At 45.4% G+C, this 22,616-nt stretch overlaps 1 protein-coding gene and 1 long non-coding RNA gene across 6 annotated transcripts; one reads left to right on the forward strand and one right to left on the reverse strand.

The window, feature by feature from the left end:
- Positions 1–522: 522 nt before the first annotated feature.
- On the forward strand, positions 523–20,949 carry Nme9 (NME/NM23 family member 9). 5 transcript variants are annotated; one of them, XM_027933576.3, is made up of 12 exons: positions 523–558; positions 994–1,030; positions 4,087–4,144; positions 8,971–9,074; positions 9,940–10,011; positions 11,745–11,861; positions 13,271–13,346; positions 16,010–16,092; positions 16,357–16,449; positions 17,318–17,472; positions 18,575–18,711; positions 20,700–20,949. In XM_027933576.3, exons 2-12 carry the CDS (start codon positions 998–1,000, stop codon positions 20,762–20,764), a joined length of 993 nt encoding a protein of 330 aa, XP_027789377.3. In that variant the 5' UTR covers positions 523–558; positions 994–997; the 3' UTR covers positions 20,765–20,949. The 5 variants fall into 5 exon arrangements, with proteins under 5 accessions (XP_027789377.3, XP_071471727.1, XP_027789375.3 ...); XM_071615626.1 differs by lacking the exon at positions 523–558 and adding an exon at positions 562–642; XM_027933574.3 differs by lacking the exon at positions 523–558 and adding an exon at positions 565–704.
- Positions 8,573–9,946, reverse strand: LOC114091198 (uncharacterized). Its single transcript, XR_003582473.3, has 3 exons — positions 9,853–9,946; positions 9,580–9,719; positions 8,573–8,708 (listed from the first exon to the last, which is right to left on the reverse strand). It is a non-coding gene; the product is annotated as an uncharacterized lncRNA (long non-coding RNA).
- Positions 20,950–22,616: the final 1,667 nt, after the last annotated feature.

Genomic DNA, 22,616 nt, shown 5'->3' on the forward strand with positions numbered 1-22,616 from the left:
AAAAAAATCCCAATATCCTAATTGGTGTAATTTAGACTGTTCACATTTAAAGTGATCATTTATTGAACTACTTGAGTTAATAACTACCCTGTTTGCAACTGCTTCATATTTGTATTTATTATACTTGACATTCATACTTAATTTTAAATTCATAATTTTATTTTATTTATTTATTTTTGTCTTCAAGAGAACCCTTTCAAACCCCCTCAAAACCGATCGTGCCTGCGACGCGTTATGCAAGTACATAATGGAAGAAAAGCATCACATTGGCTCAGGCGGGTAGGAAGGATGCAGGGATCCAGCAATGCAATTCTAGGATGCACGCAAAGGTCAGGTCTTTGCCTCAAATCCGCCCGACACTGACATACATACGCTCCAGCCAATGAGGGCCTTCCTAGAGCCTAACGCAGCCCTCAAGGGGCGGGACTCCCCCGTGCCATTTGCGTACCGGGAGTGCGGCTAGGAGATTGCGCAAAGCCCCAGGAGGCGTGGCTTACGGGTCCGCGGCTTCCCGGGCCGGCTGGGCGGGGTGCTGGGTTGCCAGGACGACCGTAGCGGGTTAGTAGCAGAGTCGTTTGGAGACTCCCGGCGCGTAGAAGACTGAGTACCGGTGGAGAGGTCGTTCGCAGTGGCCGCTTCCCGGTAGTACGTGGGGGAACCGCACGGACAACAGGATCTTCTCCTCCCCACCCCCGAGCGCTCTGGTGTGTGACAGGCTGCACCAGCTGATCCCGGATCCCGGGTGGCGAAGGGGCTTCGCAGATCCGCAGAAAACCTCCTGGCGGGTCGCCCGCCGTGGCCTGCAGGCTCTGCTCCCTTCAGGCGGTGTTCATTTGCTATCAGGGACTTGATTTGCTGCCACTTAGAAGCACCTTAAAAAGGGGGCGGGGGGCTTTGTGAAGAAGGCTCTGCGCATGCTGATTGGCACAGCGGTTATAGGGAGTCCGCTGCCAGAAGGGCCCAGACGGTAACAGGGCTTCGTCTTCTTTGCAGAACCATGGGCAGCAAGAAGAAGGAAACTGCTTTGCAGGTAAGCCTCAAGGGGCGCTAGCTTCCAGCACTTGGTTAGGGTTGGAGGGTGGTGTGGTGTGGTGTGGTGTGGAGGGGAGGGGAGGGTGCAGTACGAAAGTCATGTTCTCTTTGCTAGCAGTATGTAACGGTATTCTAGAACTTGAGTTTTCTACCCTTATGTCTTAAAGTTAAAAAAAATTATCTCGGACCCCTCGTTTTGACAAACTTTTCATGCATAAATATATATAAACAAAATTGGGCAAAAGCTTTTTTGCTTATAGTGCACATACAACCGTAAGGACCCGAACATGCGTTATCACAAATCAAAACTAAGGAAAGATTATCCAGCATAATTCCCAGGTGATAGTTGAACTTCTTTGCTGAAACATAGTTGCAACTTGCATGGAGAATATGATATAGATGATTTTGAGTTTGGGCATGGCTCTGTACCTCTGTGCTTTGTGCAGATTTCTCCATCACTGTTCTCTTCGCTTATTAACAATATTCTTTGAGATGTATTATGTGATGAGCATTTGTTATACAGAGTGCCTAACTTCATTTGCACTTAAGACAAGTGAAACTGTAAGTTTTTGTTACCTCTTGTTTTCTTCTTGGTCCTGGACAGTAAGTAGCGAGTGATTCTACAGCTATGGTAAAAACATGCATGCCTGGGCCCTGGAATTGGGAGAGAGGACTTTGTCATAAGATCATTGAATGATCTGTAATATGGGTACATTTAAAAACAAGCTTTAGAATGTCTCATAAATCAACTGAACCCCCAAAGATACATGCTTAGGCTGCAGAAGCCAGATATAGTTCTTGAAATTTTCTCTAAGTCAATTCTGTGATTTAAAATATATTACATAACTTCTCTGGGCTATGGCTTGCCCATTGTGGGATGAGGGTGTGTGTGATATCCTTAAGGGTCTTCTGGCTTTGCTATTCTAGGACTCTGAAGGTGGGAATCTTCTGTCTGTAGTAGATTCTGAGCACCTTGCCCTCCCACTTTTTCTATGTGTATCATTTTTTTCAGCGTATATGAGCCCCATATCCTTTATATAAATGGGGAGGGGAGGAATACATAACTTGCAGAGTTGTAATGAGATTCTTTTGGAAGTTTCCAGATCCGTCTGAATGCTTTCTGTGGTTTCTCTGATGTTATTGGCCCATATGATTATCATCTCATAGGTTTATGTCCTATATCCCCATTGGGGGTAATGTGTTAGCAATATTATTTTTTCATGTGAATTCCTCACAGCTCTAAGTACCATTTGCTGAGGAGAAGGGGGAGCAGCAGCCCCTCCCCACTCACACCAAGGAATCTGTGTATCACCTACGTATAAAGTAAACCCCTTGAAAGCAGTGCCTAGGGTCTGCCATCCTAGGAACCCTGTCCTGTCTCTGGGTTTCCTTCTGTGACTAAGAATCAGAAATGATAGGATATTGAGGCAATCTGTTCAAAGGTGTTAATACATTTCCCATTATTTCCCTACCAAACGTGGGGCTTAGTGAAGTTCAAATAGTTTCTATTCTTTTCTCCTCCTGCCCTTCTTCTAGGGGTGAGATTCTTCAGCTACCCAGAGTCCTGGACCCAGAGGTGATGTAGCTCATTCCATGACAGGAAGAGCCACAGAGAGTTTGCCAGTGACTTATAGTTGAGCCTCTGGGGCGGGAGTGGGAGCTTTTCTGATCTCTCCTGTCATTTGCCCCAGGACTGTAGTTGTGCCTCCAGGATGACAGATGTTTAAGGCTCTTACCTCTTTTAAGGAAACCTACAGTATGATATTGCTCATGTGCATTTTAAAGACACTAAGAAATTTTATATCCTGATTTTTTTTGTCATAGAAACAAAAAGTCAGGAGTATGCTTTCTTAAAAAAAGAGACTTCTCACAGAGGACTTGCAGATGTTACATGATTCCTGCCCTTATTACAGATAATGTATCCTATCCTTTTATAGGAATACAGACTTTAGAATACTTGTATTAAAAACAATTTGTAATTTTCATGGTATTCCAAATATTAATTACAAGAGGAAAGAGAGTGGTTTTTTTAGTGCAGGAGTCTGAGAGTAGCACCTTGTTCTGGTGGTTAATCGGCAGATGGAAATTGTGTATCACCTGATTGGATGTAAGCAGAGGAACTCTCTTCAGCTTCTCTAATACTCCAACCAATCTAAAGATGTACCACCTGAACCTAATCAGCAGGAACTAGACACACCATTTTACAAAACAACTGGCATATAGTTTTTAAAAGTTTTGAGATTTTGAAAATAAAAGAAAGAGTTAAGAATTATTCTAGGTGAATTGATGCTAAGAGATTTGACTAGTGTGGGATTCTGATTACCTCCTTTGCTATCTAGGACATTATTGGGACAATTGGTAAAACTTTAATGGCATGTAAGGATTAAATGTAACAGTATATCAGTGTTTTTTTCCCCTGATGTTGATGATTTTATTGTGGCTATATAGGATAATGTATTTGGGAGTGATGGAATATCAGACTAACAATCTACTTCTAAATATACCCCCACACATTCTTTATAATGTACTTGCAAAATTTCTGTAAGTTTAAAATTGTTTCAAAGTAAAAATACATTCTGTATACTCTATAAAAATGTCTACTATTAATGAAGAGGGATAATATGCACTTCTCCTTGAATTCCATGTCTAATATAAACCAGAACTCTTTTTAGATAAAAGAAAAAGAAGTGAATGAATGGTAATAAATTCAACTCTTAGTTATTTGTGATACTGAGTGAAAATATAAATTGCAAAAGGAAAGCTATAATATTATACTGTTCATGTACATTTTAAAGACACCAAGAAATTTTATGTACTGTTTCTGAAGAAGTAACATTTTTTAAAATGCTAAGAATAATATGTATCACTCTTAGTTTAGTGTTTTTTTTTTTTTTTCTGGGGGAAAGAAACAGGAAGAAAGGTAAGGACTAAAGAAGATTGGGGAGAGAGAAAAACTTGAATGTATTTCTAAGTATTTTGGAGAAAGACAAAATTCATGAAATTGTTTCCCCATTTGTGCCCTCGGTGTTAAAGCATTTGATTCTCTGAATTTAGGTCAACATCAGCACCCAGGAGCTTTGGGAAGAAATGCTGAGTTCCAAAGGACTAACTGGTAATTCAAAATAAAATATATTTTTTTCAGATCCATTTTTTTTCAAGAATGTTGATTGAAGTGTTGAGCCATAAAGAGAAGGCTGCAATAACCTTTTCCTATAACCTTGAGCCTCATAAACAGCCAGGTGCTTTCTTTGTGTCTGTGTGTATAGTAGTTCTCCCCTTGTCTGTGGTTTTGCTTTCTAGTTTCAGTTACCTGCAGTCAACCACAATTCAGAAACATTAAATGGAAAATTCCAGAAATAAACATTTCATAAATTTTAAAACACACACCATTCTGAATAGCATGATGAACTCTTACATCATCCCATGGGTTGATGGGACATGAATCATCATTTTGTTCAGTGAATCGACACTGTATATGCTACCTGCCCATTAGTCTTTTAAGTATCCTGCTTAGTTATCCAAAAGACTGTCATGGTATTGAAGTGCTTATAAAATGTTGGGTACTATCCAAAGTATCAGGCATCCTCTAGGGGTTTTAGAACAAATTCCTGAGAAGAAAGATGGGTATTGTATTTATATCTGGCTTGAACATCATAAATTTGGTTCAGGAAATGAGTCAGTACTGTCAGAAAGCAGGGTTTCCTTATTTTAGAGCTGATTGTCATTCTCAGGGTTGTTTGATGTTCAGTTATAGAAACTTCTTCTAATTACCCGAGGCACAAAAGGAGAATGCATTAGAAGGAAAATGGGGATCTCTTGGAACTCTCAGATAGGAGGAAGAGCCAGGCATCATAAGGCACTGGAACCAGGAACAGCACAGTAATCACTAGGAAGCAGCATAGCCACTGCCCAGGGGCCTCCTTGTTCTTAATCCTTCTTGTATCTGTCATCTGTTGCTGCACAAAACTAGTGGTTTACAACCACAAACATTTATTATCCCACAGTTTCTGTGAGTCAGAAATTCAGATGCAGCTTAGTTGGGTTCCTCTGGCTCAGGAGTGCAGTTGTTGGAAGGTTTCAAAGCTCAATTTGGGGCAGATTGGCTTCTAAGCTTTTGGCCAAATTTAGAAGGTCCACTTCCAGGTCCACTCGTGTGGCTGTTGGCAGGATTCAAATCCTCACTAGTTGTTGGCCAGAGACATCAATTTCTTGCTATCAGTTTCTCCATGAGGCTGCTCAGGACATGGCAACTTGCTCCTTTAAAGCAGGGCTCTGGGAGCGCATGTGATGGAAGTCAGTCCTTATTAACCTAATCTTGAAAGTGATATCCTCCTGCCCTCTTCTGATCACTAGAAACCCACTAAGTCCAGCCCAGGGAGTACCAAGAGGCTGATCTTTGGCGACATCTTAGAGGTTACTACCTCCCTCGCACTCATTATTATTCCTTTCTCTTCCTCTTGATATCTTTCTCCAGATTACCTCTGGGCTCTGTTATTCTCTGCATGTCTGCTTGTATCTGTTCTTATCCATGTCTCTGCACCCCATTTGGATGACTTCCACATTCGAGAACTCTTGCTCTCTTGTGACTTGATCTGTCTTCCCAGCCCCTTCCCCACTGCTTCCTGAGCTGAGTCCTGGGTGCTGACATTTTCCCAGAACATGTCACATGTTTCCCTGCTTCTTCACTTTACCCTTGTCCCTACTCCCTGGCATATCATGACTCATCTCAGCCTGTTGAGAGCTTTCTCCTTCCCAGACCCAGCTCCAAAGTAGCCTCCCTGGGTGAAATCTTTGCGGAAACTTTGTATGGTTCAGGAGCCCCTGGACTCTGTCAAGCCCCTCACCCCCATCCATGTGGGTGCCATTAGATTCTTAACACCACAGCGCTGGCTCTCTCATCTCTCATCTATAGCCCACCTGCCCAGACCTGGGCCAAGTGGATGCTAAATAAATGCTGGTTGCATTGATCCATTTGTGTGGGTGTGAGTAGTGCCACACACTCCGATTTGAGGAATTATATAAAGCCTTTTCAATGGTGCCAAGACTGAATTATTGTGTTCTGTCTGGGCAACTGGAACCCAACTCCAAGGTGAGACAACCACTGCTTGTTTCTTCAGCAGCAGTGATTTCCTGCATGCCAGCTACCTTGCTAAGCACCAACACCATACCAAACACTGACTCTGCCAAGCCTGCGCTAATGCTCTAGGGCCTTGTAGGCAGCCAGGCTCCTCCTGGCCCCTGATCATCAGGCAGCTAGATGAACACACACACAGTATAGATGCTCATTCTCCCTGGAGCCAGCAGAAACTTGCTTCCAAGGTCAACAACGGTCTTGGGAGTCTTCCTGTGCTGGCTCTTTTGCACCTGCCTTCAAACATGCTAGTCTAATCAGGTCACGCGGTTCAGGCACTCTCATCATTTCTGCCCTTTCTTCCAGGGGTCTTCTCCATTTTGCTTCCTGCCTTTCAGAGTCAACCTCTTAATGCCCCTTCCTCTCCAGCGTCCCTCAGGCCCCACCTGACTATCTCCTAAGTTGGTGGAGTTTGTTCCCATAGCTCCTGCCTAGAGCCAAGGAGAATGAGAGGGGACTAGAAGCTGGTAGAAGCGGCAGGTGAACTGTCGATGCAAATACTGCCTGGGGATTTTAAGCTGATCGGGGCCCACTGTCTTTCTTTGCAGTAGAACCTGCCCTCCTAGCTTGACTCAAATGCTTTCTTGCCTCCGCCCACATCACCATGGAGTGTTGAAATCCAAACATTGGCCAATTGTGAGTCCTGTTCTCAAGCCCAGCGTCTGATCCCTCCACCTGGACACTGAGGAGGCCAAAGCCCCCTCTCTGCCCCTGCTCTCCTTCTGAGTGTCTGGTTGCCTGTGCAATCTCTTGGTTAGCACCAGAAAACCAGCCCAACTAGAACTAGTTCAACATTCCTCATCCCTTCAACTCTCTCTCCAACTCCACCCAGGTCTTTTTCTGCCAGGCTCAGAGGTGGAGTCCCTTTCACACCCCTTGGTGTTCATCCACATCTCCATTTCCACATTCCTTTGGCAGAGGTTGTGGTCCCCACCTCTTTGGCCTCTCACCCCACTGCAGCTCCTGTCTGGCTGCCTCTCCTCCCACCCAGCCTAGGTCTCACATTCTGCAAAATGCTGCTGCCTGCTGAGCCAGCCCTTGCTCTTGAACTGGCTTGTCTTCCTCCTTGCCAGGAACAGCTGAAAGAACGTGGGCTGTGACCTCGGACAGCCTGGCACAGTATTTGGTTCTGCTAGGCTAGGGATTGACTATGTCTCCTCTAAAACTCCAGTGTTGAAACTTAATGGCCAAAATGGTGGCATTAAAGGTGGATCCCCGAGGGCTCTTCCCCTCAAGAATGGGATTGGCGCTTGATGGAGGGAGTTTGTCCCTCCTGTCCTTCACCTTCCAACACATGTGAACACAGCTTTCACCGAAGCTGCCAGTCTTGGTCTTGGCCTTCTTATATTCCAAAATTGTGGGAAACAGCTGTCTATTGTTTATAAACCACCCTGTGTGGAATTCTTACCTTTGGCCAGCAGCTTCACCTCTATGAACTTCAGTTTCTTCATCTCTATCTTGGGATGATTCTCAACTCAGTGGGCTTTTTGAGAAAAAAGCAAAGCACAGATGCTTGCTTTGGCTCAAGAAAAGTTAGGTTCCTTTCCTCTCTGAAACTTACTGTGAGTCCTTCCTTATGGCCACATAAATCCAGATGAAGGTCTTCAAGTCCACATCTCAGACTTCTCCAATGAGCCCCACCACCATTTCCCATCACACAGGCCTGGGCAGGTCTGGTTAGGGCAGGCAGCCCAGGGTCCCTGAATTCCCCCTGTGTGTGCCTGGCTGCCCAGGCTTTGCAGCATGCTTACTTCTCTGCCCATGCATGGCCAGCATTTCTGCAATGCTCAGTACACCTGCCCTCCACCCAGAAGGCTGCCTTCCCTGGCTAGTACAAAATGGTGTTAATGCTGTGCCACCAGAGTCTATGCTTAATTTTAGTCATGATAGTTTGTTAGAGTAATTGTACTCACTTGATGTGAAACTATGGAAATATAAATCTGCATTAAAAAATTAAAAATTGCATGCTATTAAAGCTGGTAGACTAATAAATTATAAGCAATTTTTACACTATTTGCCTATAACTATGTTATGGTAGCTGTTGAATGGAAATACCCACCTGTGTGGATTAGGCACAAACTCTTAAGTGGTGAGGCTCCTGGAAAACACTCCTCTACAATATGGCCCCCAGTAAGCGACAGTCTAGCTCTTGCTGCTGCCTCCTGATTGGGCAGTTCCTGCATATATCTGGTACACAGGAGTTGGTTGAGCCTGCCTAGCCATGACACCCTCTATAGATCGGGATCAAAAAAGATAATGGAATCCAAGTTCCCATCTCATTCTCCAACAAGTTCTCTTTGCAGGAGAAAAGTACTGATTTTATAAAGTAAATTAAATTCTTTTACTCAAAGCAAATGGCTTTTATCAATCAGGGAAAAGTTTAAAACTGTGTTTACTCTCGAGCAGGTGAGTCAATTATATGCTGACTGGTCACCCACAGTAACCTTCATGGCTCTTCTTTTGGAACAGATGGTTTCAGTCCAATTCAGATAATCATTGAGGGTCACTCTGTGCCAGGTTTGACCCTGAATGTAGCCTGAAAAATCTGTAAGGTAAAGAGGCCACTGTAAGAAAATTACTTTCTGCCATACTTTCTTCAATGTGTTTTGAATTCAGAATACTGAGTTCATAAGAACAAGGGACAGTGGTTTCTATGCTCGCTCACAGTCTGATGGAATAAAAAACTCCTTTAACCATTAAGTATCCCTGCAAACAGATGAGACTTGAGGGCATTAGAATGTATGGGAATGGCTGTGCCTGTATGGAGGGTGGGGTGCCTGCTGACCCTGCTTCTTGGCTCCTCACAGTTGTTGATGTCTACCAAGGCTGGTGTGGCCCCTGCAAACCTGTGGCAAGCCTCTTCCAGAAGATGAGGATTGAGGTTGGCCTGGACCTTCTGCACTTTGCATTAGTAAGATTCCCTCCAAACCAAAGGTCATAAAACACTGTTGACATTGTCATGATGCCTTCTACTTTCTCTAGATGTAGAGATCCTTACCCCTCCACCCACTGCAGTCCTTTTGGCTCAGGCAATCTCTTTATGCTGTGTGAAAGGAAGGAATCCATGTCACTCCTATGCATATACTCCTGGTCTCATGAACACTATTGATTGAAACATCACTTTCAGAGCACCATGTTTCAAGATTTCCAACCTCTGTTTCATAAAGGGGAACTTATAGCAAATGCTTGTTTTGTTTCATGTGTGGAAATGGAAATAAATTTCAGAGAAGTGTGCAAGAGACACTGTTCATATGCTGCATGGGTTCAAGGTTCACAGACAGTGAAGACAGGAGATAATATAACATACGCTGATCTCTCAAGAAGTTGGATTTCCAGGACTCTCCACTTGGGACTCAGTCTCTCCTTGGGACTCAGACTTGGTGCTTCTATAGCAAGGGTGTTGCTGATTGGCTCACCTGGGGGATCTGTGGTGTCTACATACAGTGGGTTCGTCAGACATCAAAGGCAATTTCTGAGGATTTTTCATGTCTGCTGTTGCCAGTCATGGCCGCAGAAGGACACCAGATGGTGGAGTTTCCTTGGACTGGTGGAGTAGCTGGGTGAGAGAAAGAGAAAGTCTTTTTCCTCCTCATTAGACTCTTTAAGGAAGTACACTTTTCACAATTACCAGTATGTTGACAGGACAGTTGTGATTAGAGCGAGCAGCAGGAGAGCAAGTTGGGCTTCACCTGGGGAGGTTGGTCATGGGGGTATGGAGTTCTCAGGGCCCTGTGCCCAGGTCCAGTGGGTGCCTGCTGACAGTTTGTCTTCTTTAGGCAGAGGCAGATTGTCTTGATGTCCTTGAAAAATACCGAGGGAAGTGTGAGCCAACCTTTCTGTTTTATGCAGTAAGTACATCTGTAGAATAAGAACTATTTGATGGTTACAGATCATTAGCTTTCAAATAGATGCAACTCAATGTCATTAATTGCCTCAGACCTGGTGACACATACCATCTTGACCCTGTTTAGGACAGTGGCCTTCAGGCCATCCCTACTCCCCAGGAGAGAGAGGACACAGTTCTCTGGTGGTCACAGTTGGCTGGGGCAGCCATCCTGACTGGCCGTACGTGGGAAAGAATGAGACACTCAAATACACATGCTCCTTCTTGGCTCCTATACACTTTAGACTATGGATTCACTCTCAGAGCACAGGGTTTGAAGATTTCTATCCTCTGTTCATAAAGAGGAAATTTTAGCAAAAATGAATACTTCCTTATGGGGCAGACAAGCTCTGCATTCATCTTTTCAATCATAAAATGTGAAGAAACATGAGAGACTATTGAGGAAAGCTATATGGCACCGTGTTCTGACAAGCTAATGTGGATGTCTCTGAGTGTGACATCCATGGCCCCACTCCATGCCCCTTAGGGCCCAACGTCAGATCTGGCTTCCCAGGTTGAGGCCAACTGCTATACCTGAAGGAAATGGAATAACAGGCTATTTCCAACCCAGTCCAGCCCCTCATTGTATTCAGAGAAAGTGGGATCTTCTCTCCCAGGGCTCCTGAGAGCCAGGCCAGGGTTGTTAGTTTGGAAAACGTAGGCCTCCTGGGCTTGTTACAGCCTTGCAAGTCTTACAAGTTGGGAAACATAATGAAACATTTGAGCTTCAGTTTTCGGTAGAGACTCAAGTTATACTATGAACTGAGATTGGGGGAAGGGAGGGATTAGTGGGAAGATCAGAGATGAGTGTCTGTGGCCACACCAGACGGAGCTCAAGTGCAGGAAGGGGATCATTATCACAGTAGTTTGGCTGTGTAAGTCCCTGGTGATGAAAGCATATAAACCATTCCTGGCTGGGTGGGAACACAAGCCTCAATCTCCAACTCTATTATGGGCCACTACAGGATGGCTGGAAATGTAAGGGAGCTTGCTTTACATGGCCTTCACTCTCCAGATTCACTCCTTTTGGGTACTACTTATAGAGACTCTTGTAAAAGTGAAAGCAGAGAATTCAGGCTCACCCTAAATACACCTCCACTGTGAAGTCTTCCCTGACTACCCCAGCCAGTGTTGGGAATTCTTGCCCCAAGTACCAAACACCTTATAAGTTCCCCTATTAAAGTGATTCTCTTATCATAGCCTAATTGTCTATTTGGAATGATTACTCCATCCTTCATTCATTCAGTGACTATGTCTTTTCAAGTTTAGTGCGTATTCTTTGCCTCTGCCTGGGTGCTTGGCATAGTAAGTGCTCAATAAATATTTGTTTAAAAATAGGCTATATGTAAGTCACCCCCAACTTTTTGTGTACTGTTCCTCCTTTAACTAACTACCAGTTGCCCTGAAGGAAGCTTTGAAAGGAGGGGCACAAGGTGGAAGGTAGAGATCACAGTGAGAGATTATTTTAGAACTAAGAGCAGACCTGAGGAACTAAAGCAGATCTAAAGCAGACTTGACTTTAATGGGAAGGGCCCCAGAAGGTGGCAGAAGAAGTGAATATCCCATGTTGGAAATGGGTGGTAGAGGCTGTGGGCCTGGGGTCAATGGACTTTGACCCGGGCATACTCTTAAACACTCCCAATGTTGAAAGAGATTAACGTGTGAAGAGGCTCTCATGAGGTGTGCGGTTTATTATAGGGAGGAGAACTGGTGGCTGTGGTCAGGGGAGCAAATGCTCCACTGCTGGAGAAGACCATCCTCGACCAACTGGAGGCTGAAAAGAAGGTGCTAGCTGAAGGCAGAGAACGGAAAGTGGTAAGTAGAGGTCACTTCCACAAACAACAAATTTATGTCTGCTTGTATGGGAAAGCCAGCAGTCTCCCCACTCCCACCTTCACCTGATTTTCTTGGAGCTATGAGAGGAAAGTTTCATGAATGTCCCACATTGGATCTGTTCCTCACTGAGAGTGCACAATGCTGTGATATATCTGCATTTTGAAGCCTTTTAAAAGCTGTCCCCTTCAACCAGGACCCTTTAATTTCTTTTATTCATTTTTCTTTCACCCTCCACTTCAATTTTTAACCATTAATTCCGAAAGGAAAATAAATTTACAGAATTGAGTAGTGGTATGTTAGTCAGATTTCTGTTACTATAACAAGATACTTGAAATAATCAACTTAAAAAGTGGAAAGGTTTATTTTGGCTCACAGTTTTAGGGGCTTCAGTCCACGATCAGTAAGGCATGTTGCTTTTGGACCCACGGTTAGGCAGCACATTATGATGGAAACATGCAATGGAGGAAACTTTCCCTCATGAAGGCAGAGAAGAAACCATGTTGTCTCACAATTCCCTTCCAGTGATCAAAGACCTCCCACTAGGCCCCTCCTCTTATAGATTCCACAACCTTCCAATAGCGCCAAGCTGAGGACCAAGCCTTCAACACTTGGGCCTTTGCGAGACACCTATCCAAATGATAACAAGGAAGAGTCTCCCACTCAGCCTTGGGGTAAAGTCTCTCTGGGTGACCCATAAACTCAAGTTCCTGAAGGTTTTATTTGTAATTCCCTTAATTTAGAAACCAAGCTCTGTCATTACTATAAAAACAGGATCAGCCTAGCTAGTGATTTTGATTATTTCCACAATAACACAGACTACACATTCTTCACAAATAATTGTCTGCTTTTGAAAACCAACACACAGAGAGTATTTCCAGGTGCTTTTGCAATCTGCTAAACTGCTCAAGTTTTCTTATTCAATTCCAAATAGCAAAGCTCTTTTTTAATGGAATGAATTAGCATTGAATCTTATTTTTTCCCAAACCAGTTTTCTGCAAATGCTTCCATTCTTATGAGCCTCTTCTGGGGAACAATGATCTCTCCCTTTACTTCTCTGCACTGTTTAGCCTATCACTTAACATTTACTTACAGTTTAATTCTTTCTCTTGCCAACTTTCTATTTTTCCTTAGTCTCTACTTAATGCTTGTGAAAAGAGGCAAACTCTAACATTTAAGATAAGCATGGATTTCTTGGTCCTCTCTGTGTCCCATCACCCTGCTACTAAAAAAGGATCTTGTAAGTCTCCAGGACTTTCCTCACCTTGCCCTTGCCACTTGTTCCACCTTTTGTAGCTTTATTTTTTGTTGTCATTTCTGTAGGGTTTTGAAGGTCTTAGGGGTAATTTAAATTGGCTAACTATTTTCTGTTCCTGACCAATTTGTACTAGATTAAAGATGAGGCTCTTTCTGATGAAGACGAATATTTTCTCCATGAAAAAAATGATGGAGAAGATGAGGACGTGGGTGAGTGCAGAACCAATGAGCAAGGCCAAAGGCAAAGGAGGTTCAGATCTGATGTGAGTAATCAGGTCATTGAGATATCTGGACTCTGGCAATATTGACCATGAAATGTCTCCAGTCACCTGAGTTCAAATGTACTGTGGTCAAATCTCCCTTCTGCCCTATAAAAGCATCTTGGCTACATTTCACAGCTTTCTGATCATGCTTCAAATATAACAAGCTTGGATTTCATGGCAATCACCAGGCCTCTGTTAAGCGTTACATGGAGGGTAGAAGAACTGGTCATGCAAAGCGATAATGCTGGTGTTTCCTTGGTCCTTGGCTGATCTGGAAAGTTCGAGTTTCTATTATCATCTCTTTCTCAAACATCAGAAAACCTTCCCTCCCCCCAGCTCTGTGCCCTTCTTCCCTTACTGCTGAAGCATCAACTCATTTTCACTCATGGGCAACTTGGCTGGCCAGTGAAGACAGCTGGGAGTCGGGCTACTGCTGGGAAGGCATCTCTTGGTGGCAACTGAGATGCCAGGGGAACCAGGATCAAGTTCAGGAACTGAGCTGATGACAAATGGAGGGTGTTTTTTTAATGTTTTATTCTAATTTGTTATATATGACAGCAGAATGCATTACAATTCGTATTATACAAATAGAGCACAATTTTTCATATCTCTGGTTGTACACAAAAAGCAGGTTTTTAAATTATTATTGAACAAAGTAGAGAGACTGTTTTTAAGTGTTTTTTGTTTGTTAAATAAGGCTATTTGAGTTGGAAAATTCTAACAGGGAAGGAGTTGTGGCTTAGGAAAGCAAAAAAACTTCAAGTGCAAAAAGAAAATCAGCCATTTGACTCTGCAGGAAACATTCTTTGCCTGCTTTTTGCATTATCTCCTCTTTCTTTCTTCCTCCATGATTTCCTCCCAAGTCTCTCCAACCTGGAAAACCACACAAAACCTTGTCTTTGTCCTGAGCCATCTCCTTAACAGCCAAGCTTCCTGAACTTTGTCCACACTCTTGGGGCCACCCCTCACCCTCCACTCGTGCTGGACCTGCTGCATTCTGGGTGTACCCATTGCTTCTTGAAAGGGTGCCCACAGGGGGCATTGGACCTCCTTGGTAACAGGTTCATATTCTGTGGGATCTCCCTGCAGAGCAGGATGATATTCCTAGCATCTTCTTCTCGAAACTGTTCTCTCTTTTGGGCACTAAGGTATCATGACTCTCCTCCTTTTCCTTCACATCCCTGGCCCCTCCTCAGCATCTCCTTCATTGAGTTCCATTCCAGCTAGAGTTCTCCAGGTCCCTGCTTAGGCCTCTTCTCACTCTACCCTCCAGGTGGTCTTGTGAGTCAGCCAATGTATAATGGAATTTATTATAAAAGACTAAGTGCTCATAGCATGTTGGTAATCCCGGGAAAACTGACAGGTTTGATTGCTTAAAATGATTTATACTGTTGGGTTTCTGTCACTGTAACAAATACCTGAAATAATCGATTTATAAAGGTGAAATATTTATTTTGCCCACAGCTTGGGAGGTTTCAGTCCATGACTGATTGGGCCTGCTACTTGTGGGCCTGTGATGAGAGCACAGCGTGGGAGGAGAGAGGCGCATCCTTCAAGGGCCCCACCAGGACCCCTCATACAGGTTCCACCATCAACCAATAGTGTCACATACTAGGACCCAGACTCTACTTACCCAAACCATAGCACATGTATTTTCAGCACCTTATTCAGATTTTCAGAGCCAAAGGTCCTCCTTATATGTAGATATTGTTTTGTTTCACTGCAACATAATCAGTATAAAGGTTGAGAAACAGAAAATAGATGAGGGGGTATGCTGATCCTGTGGAGAGAGCAGGTAATACACCAAGGCCACAGAAGCAGGAGTGTGATGGAGATGGGCTTGTGGACAGACTTTGGTTTCCTTACAGACCTTTCCAGAACCTGGCCTAAGCAATGGACTCTTCTCATTGCTACATCTGATTGGACGGGTGGGCACTGACTGAAGGGCAGCCAACCCGTGGACTAGCCAGTGGGCTTTGGGTGGTGCCTTGGATCAAGAAGATGAGTTCACTGGTAGAGCACTAGCTTCTCTCAGGAAACCTTGAACTGGGAGAGGACTGAAGCTGCAGTTTGGTAGCATGTGCTGGAGCTGGAAAGTCATGCTGATTCAGGACTTGGGGCAGCCATACTTACCACATGGCAGGAAAGGTTCAAAGAGGCAGAGACAAAGGAGCCAGCCAAGCGGGGAACATGGCAGATAGCAGTTAGAGACTCAGAGTCTTCAGGAGCTAATGGGAAGGGGTGAGGATTCCTGGGCCCGTGTTGCCTCTGCTCCAGCACCCTCTGTGCAACTCTGTTCCTCCTACTCATTGAGTTGTTTCTGCCTTTCTGTTCCTAATTTCTTCAGCAATCCTCTTACCTGTCTGTCCCCTGATCCAGGGACCAAGTATTGTCCCCCACAGCCCAGCTGAAGTTGAATTAGGTGGGTGCATCCACTAGAGTCGGGGTCTGCAGGGTAAGCAGAGGCCAGGGGAGAGAACCAGGAGCTCAAGCCTTGGCCTGGAACGTGGTTTGCAATGGAACCTGTGTAGAGGCTGCACTGTCCCCTCAAGTGGCCTCTTAGTGCCTCAAACACCAAAATCTGACTGCACATCCCCTGGCTTATTTCAGTGTCATCAGAGGAGACCTGTACCTTGGCAATCATTAAGCCAGATGCAGTGGTCCATGGAAAGACGGATGAGATTATTATGAAGGTAAAGGAGAAACACTTACCAGGCACGACTGTCCTCATTCCTCTCTGTTGGATAAGCAGGGATGGGGTACCAGGCAGTGGATTCCTGCTGAGGAAAGGAGGATTCCATAGGGTTGGAACTCAAATCTGACTGGGACAGATGCTGGGGGAATGAGGGTCCTCACTGTTTTTAAAGTTGCTTATCTTTATTTTTTAAATTTCAACTAATTTAAATGCACATTTGGATTTGATTTACCCTTTCAGAATACTTATATATGTTCTATAGATCCAAGAAGCTGGGTTTGACATTCTAACAAACGAAGAGAGAACCATGACCGAGGCAGAAATGCGTCTTTTCTACCAACACAGAGCTGGAGAGGTCAGCTCATCTGCTCCCATATGCTTACCATGTTCTCCTCCTCCAACATTATGCCTATAGATTAACAGTAGTTTGAGAGATGATAGAACATTATGAAGGAAAAGGATATGAACAGCAAGTGGGTCATGAATTTGCACTCAGAATCACAGTCATAGCTTCTATCAGTTCAAGGAAACGATTTTGACACTGAGTAACAAAATAAAGAATTTACTAGATGGGTACTCTGTAGCTCACAGAATTAACAAAAAAAATTGAATGAAGTGTTTACCAGGAAGTGCTTGGAGAGAAGAGGAATGAAGGGAGCTCAGAAGCCAAAGGCTGACAACACAAAACTTAAGACAACCCAGATTCAGCTGCTTTCCATTTGCTTTTACTTCAGACTCACCTCCTTGGGAGTCTAGTTGACCTAGCAGAGGTCACAGCCCCTACCTCTCAGGTTAGAGGTGCATTGGGGGTACTAAGCATCATGGTTGTCAAAGTAGGACCAAATGAAATGGAGAAGAGCTGTTCCCCAAAGAGGAGTCAGAGCCTTGGTACTTGAAGAAGGAAGAAGGGTTGAGAAGCATCTCAAAACAACAAAACACTTAGCTACATCCCACCCCTTGGATTTGCAGCATCAACACAATTTCCATATATATCTGGTCTTCAAGGCTCACCTTTCTGGGTTCTCTGCGGGTGGGAGGTCACTACCACCATCTTCCCCACAGCAGGCAGAGGTGGCCAGGAAATGGCTAAGTGTCCACAGGCACACACCAGCAAGGCTGCTCACTGACTCCCTCTTATCCTGTGGGTAGGATGGATTCGCTGACCCTCTTCAGGCCCTAGTATACCCTGCCCCATGTCAACAGTTTTCTTTCCCTGTGCCCAGGAGGCATTTGAAAAGCAGGTACATCACATGTGCAGTGGACCGAGCCATCTCCTTATCCTCACCAGGACCAAGGACAGCGAGGATGTGATTACTGCCTGGCGAACCCTAATGGGGCCCTGTGACCCCTGTGTGGCCAGGAGAGAGCAGCCTGAAAGGTGATGTCAGCAGCTGTGGTCCTTCCATCCATCTCAAAACCTCTACCCCACTTGGTGTTTGGTGCAGAATTGTGGGTAACGAAGCTCTCTGTTGACCAGGAGACCTCATCATTGTTATAAATTTGGGGGGGCCCTGATGCCATCCCCTTCTGATCCAGTGCCCAGTCTTTGCTGAGCACCCCTGTGAGCTGCCTCCTCCCCTCCTCTACCCTCTTCTAAAGGTTGCTGCTAGATTGGTCCAATGGTCCTTGGTCACCATTCTCTCTTCAGCCAGAGGGTCCCACCAAGTGCTTCCAGAATACAGATTCTGGGGCTCCATTCAAGCCTGTCAAGCCAGAGACACTGCCGTGTGACCTGAGAAACTGCATTATAGACACAGCCCCTTCCACCCAGGGTGTCCCAAGGCCCCTGAAATCTGGAGTACCCTGCCCGCACACTGCCCTGAGTTGACCTGGCTTTCTCCTTGGCCCTGTGTGTCACCAATGCCAAATCTGCATGTCTTAGCCTTTGAAGCTGAGAGGACCAGACAACAGAAAGGAGCTTAGCAAGAAGCCAAGGAGCTGCAGTCGGACTTACAGTTGTGAGGGGCTGAGAGCATTTATATAAAGGCAGCTGGGCTAGTGAGAAAGCCTGGGGTGTCACTAAAGCAAGTCCTTCTGAGCCTCAGTTCTCTCATCTATAAAATGAGGACATAAGTAAAATAACCATCAATGGAGGACAGAGGCATTTAGAACACTGCTCGACACACAGGAAGTCCCAGCTAAACAGTTGTATCAAGTGCATGGTAGTAATATTGACAACATGGCAGCTCAGTGCTTACACAATTACACCTGTCTAAAATGGAAATACCAGGGTTTCCCCTCTGAGGGCTTTGGTGAACTGCAGGAGATTCTGCATGTAAAACACCCAGCTGGGGGTCCAGACCACTGCCAGGACCAAATGAATGTTGCCTACTGCTGTTGTTCTTGGTATCTCTACAAAGAAAGCAATTTCACAGAAATGCAGAGTGCTGATTTGTATCTGGAAATCATGTTGCCAGAAAGCAAGACATTTCTTTTCAAATGAAACAATTGTTTCTTTCACTTTTTACCGATGTCCCCAGTCTCCGGGCTCTGTATGGCACAGAGATGCCCTTCAACGCTGTCCATGGGAGCCACGACCGAGAAGATGCCAGCAGAGAGCTGGCATTACTCTTCCCCAGTGTCAAGTTTTCAGATGAAGATGTGGAGGCCCCTCAGGGTAAGTCACCAAGGCAGTCTGTGGGAGACCAACCTCGGTGAATAGGAGTTTGTGACTAAGTGCTTGGGTGTGTGTGGGACTGGTAATCATTTGGTAACTAATTCAAAAAACTTCTGTTCTGAAAATATGGGTCATCAGGTAACTTGGATATGAATATTAAACTGTCTTATATTTTCATAGAGAAACTATGATGCCTTTCTGTACCTCACTACATCTTTAGTTTATCTTGGAATCCTATTTTCATTATAAAGGCATTTTGTATTTCTCTGTGAAAACCACTGGGAAGGTCTTAGCAACTTAGTGAAATCTCCTGCAAAAACCTGTGTTGCTCCTGCATGTCCCCTGTGCTCCGCCTCCCCCTTCCTGAATCCCCTAGTGGGCTGAGAAGCAGGGGCTGCAGGGGAGGGCCCTCTTCCTGGAGCCCACTGTGGCACGAGCTCCAGGTCATCTTCTCCATGAAGAGAACTCAGCCTCTGGGAAAGGTAGCCTGAGTCATTACCACCTCCAAATCTGGGTGAGAACCCCACAGGGTCCAGAGTGCATGTGACAGCTCATGCCGCCAGTGGAGGAATTGGCCAGCACTATTCCTGTGCCCAAGTTACATCTGCATTGAGCCTGCAGTGAGGTGGAAGGAGCTGGGAATATCCACATGAATGCTCTGGGAAAAACCAAAGGACATGAAGGTCATTCTTGGAGAAGGCTGCGTGCAGATCTGAAGTGTAATAACCTATATATGTCCAAATGTTTGGGTTTAACCCAAGGTATTTGGCTAAATGTTTGCTATGCTCATGGTTTCAAGGTCTCAAACCCAGCCACAACAGAAAGGTGGACAGGGGCTGACCTGCACTGGCCCTTATTGAGTCCTTGCCACTGCCCTGAGGTGACTATTCCCACTGGCAATTGAGGAACAGGCTGAGTGTACCTAGAGCCTAGGGAGTCTGAACCTGCAGGGAAGTGTGACTGTGTGTGGATCAAAGACCCAAGCCACATCCAAGTACCTGTTACTCTCCAGTCATTCCCCGCTGGGGCCAGCTTTCCCAAGGACCTGGCCTGGGATAGCTTATGATGCATTTCCTATGTGTTCACAGTCATGGGACATCTTCATCCACCTGAGGGATGACTGGAGGCATGGAGGTGTCACTCAGAACTGAGAGGAGGGTGAACTCACTGGGGTTCTGGGGAGAGTATTGGGAGATGTCAAACCTCACTTTGGCCCCAGGTGATATTGAGCAAAGGGGACAGTTCCAGAAGGAACTGTCCACCACTTTGAAGCTACATGATTGGAATGCTGCTCCCCTGCCTATTTGTTTTGATGTGTCTCATCTTCTCAATTCTGGGGAGCAGCATGTGCCTTCACTTACCCAGCATTTCTGCTAAGAAAGCATGGGGGCAGGGGACAAAAGTTCAGGACATGATGATACTGTGTTTGAATCCTGGCTCTACTATTCACCAGCTAAATAACTTCTGGAAAATTACTTACCTTTTCTGGGCCTCAGTTTCTTCATCTGTGAAAATGGAGAGATAATGATATGCCCATTATAACCCCAAACCAATAACTTTGTTTGGGCCCTACTGTTGAAGGCCATTGCATTCCCATGACCTTGTGCTGCCTCTGAATGGAGACGTGCAAGTCCCCAGTGCAAACCAGCATCTGCCCTGGGCCCCTGCATCAAACAATAAGCCCAGCAGAACTGTCAGAAAAGTGGGATCTACTGTTCCAGAGCCCTGGGCACACCTCCACAGAAATGTTGCAGAGACAGGATGTAAAGCTTAGCCTGGTGACATATCTTAAGTACTCAAACAGATGTTACTCGTTCTGCTAGTTCTTTAATTCTAAGACATATTGGGACCCCTCTGCTGACCTCTTAGCCTGACACCTAGCTTGGTCCTCAGTGATATGGTAGCTATTCCTTTCCCTGTTTCTTTGCAGATGGTGGGTGGGGCAGGGTTGGCTTCACAAGTCCTGCAGAACATCTGTCATTCCACAGGCACTGAAACCAAAGGAGCAGCAGGCGCCATGGAGGTGCTTTGCATCCCTGAGGACATGGACTGAGATGCTGTGCTGCTCTTCTGAGCATATGACCAAGGGCAAGGCCACAGGGCCACGAGATGTCAGTATACTGGAGCCTGCCTGGAAGGAACCTCAGAATAGGAACATGCTTTTATAAGCACCGATGCTTCCTTGTTTACCTGTCTTTTGTGGAAATAAAAAATAGCATATACTTTCTCCTTATTAAACAGTATATAGAACACATTCTCCCACATCCTGTCATCAGGTTTTAAAAAACAAATAGGCATCGGTTACTGTACTCTGGTATCATCTTAGAGGATACTGAGCCACATGGGGGCAGTGTCTTCCCAAGAGTACACCTCCTTTATGGTTAAACCATTTTAGATCCCAACCTGGTAACTATGGACTTAAAAGTAGTGCAACAAGCCAGGGTCTGACAAAGGCAGCTTCCCAATGTGGGGTCAGGTGTCAACTGGCTTTTGGCGGGGCCTCCTGCTTCCTGTCCCAGTCATGCATGGCCATTCAGTGCTGCCTGATCTGCCCACCTGAGGTTCTCCATGCGTCAGGGCACATTCATCGGCAATACTTGGAAGTTACACGTGGAACCAGAGTTCACCCAGTTTACTTGATATCTCCCTCCCCAGTTCTTTGGCTTCTGATTTGGCTAAAGCCTAATTTCAAACTTGCTCTGAGTGGGGCCCCAGGTTGCCTTCCACTGAACTGCCTGGGTTAGCTGTCTCTCTAGGTTCTTCCTTTGAAGGATGCAGGGTTTTAGTAAAAAGTAACTATTAGCTTTCCAGCAAATATTCCCACTCCCTCTTACCAGCTTGTTCTCAGGCTATTTTAAGTTCACCAAGTGCAGGCATCCTCTGTCTTTTCTGAGGAAAAGGCTGTATTGTTTAAAACCAAGAGGAAAATGCCAGCAATCTCATTTGCTGGTTTTCCCCAGAGGAGTCCACTCTTCCAACTTAAAGAAGTTCTTTACATGGGCAGTTGGCTCCCAGAAGACAGCTCTTCACAGAGACATTACATTTCCTGTCAGCCTAGTGTGAAACTGTGCTGGTTCTGGAGAGAAATGGATAAGCCTGGCCTGAAGCACTACGGCCTGAGACATTGGAGGGACCCTACTGTTGAAGGCCATTGCATTCCCATGACCTTGTGCTGCCTCTGAATGGAGACATGCAAGCCCCCAGTGCAAACCAGCATCTGTCCTGGGCCCCTGCATCAAACAATAAGCCCAGCAGAGCTGTCAGAAAAGTGGGATCTACTGTTCCAGAGCCCTGGGCACACTGCTCACCATGGGGCTGTGCTCTTCCTTTGTACATGGGCTCAAGTCTGTGCCCATGACAGAGCTGGCAAGACTTGGAGTACAAAAGTCATACATCTGGGCTTTCATACCACAGGTGTCAATGAGTTACCTGGAGGAGGAGGTGCAAAGAGCTGATAGCTATCTGATCTCCCCAGAAGCCAGGAAGTCAAGAATCTCCCACCACTGGTGACATGAGATATGCAGCAACCAGGGCCTCTGAAAAGCAGGTGACGGGGAAGAGTAGGTGGGGAACTGAGACTCAGGGTGAGAAGCGTTTTTGTCAGTGAGAGGGATCTTTAACATCCCCAGAAAACAGACAAGAAGGTCAGGGCTGGGCAGGAGAAAAGCAGGAGAGGTACTAGGTGAGACGGTCAGAGTGGGAAAGGTGGTGACCTGCCCCTTCCTCCCATTGTCAGGGGCTTAGGGATGCTGTGGCTTCAGCATTGTAGGGAGTGAATTTTCTAAGAGTGCATAAGGAATGGGGGATAGGGTAGGGGCTCCTGAGAGTGGCTGTAAGACCATTCCACTCTCAAGGGGACAGTACTCCTTTGTTAAGACCCTGGTTGGTCCTGATTTCCTGCCAGA

The sequence above is a fragment of the Marmota flaviventris genome, chromosome 8, assembly GCF_047511675.1.
Source record: "Marmota flaviventris isolate mMarFla1 chromosome 8, mMarFla1.hap1, whole genome shotgun sequence".
Classification (NCBI taxonomy): Eukaryota; Metazoa; Chordata; class Mammalia; order Rodentia; family Sciuridae; genus Marmota; species Marmota flaviventris.

Bases quoted from the DNA above. Each gene is read 5' to 3' on its own strand.
- Nme9 (XM_027933576.3), top strand. From the start codon at position 998: ATGGGCAGCAAGAAGAAGGAAACTGCTTTGCAG. The intron at 13,347-16,009 runs GTGAGTGCAGAA...GGCTTATTTCAG, and splicing joins TGGAGAAGATGAGGACGTGG to TGTCATCAGAGGAGACCTGT. The intron at 18,712-20,699 runs GTAAGTCACCAA...GTCATTCCACAG, and splicing joins AGATGTGGAGGCCCCTCAGG to GCACTGAAACCAAAGGAGCA.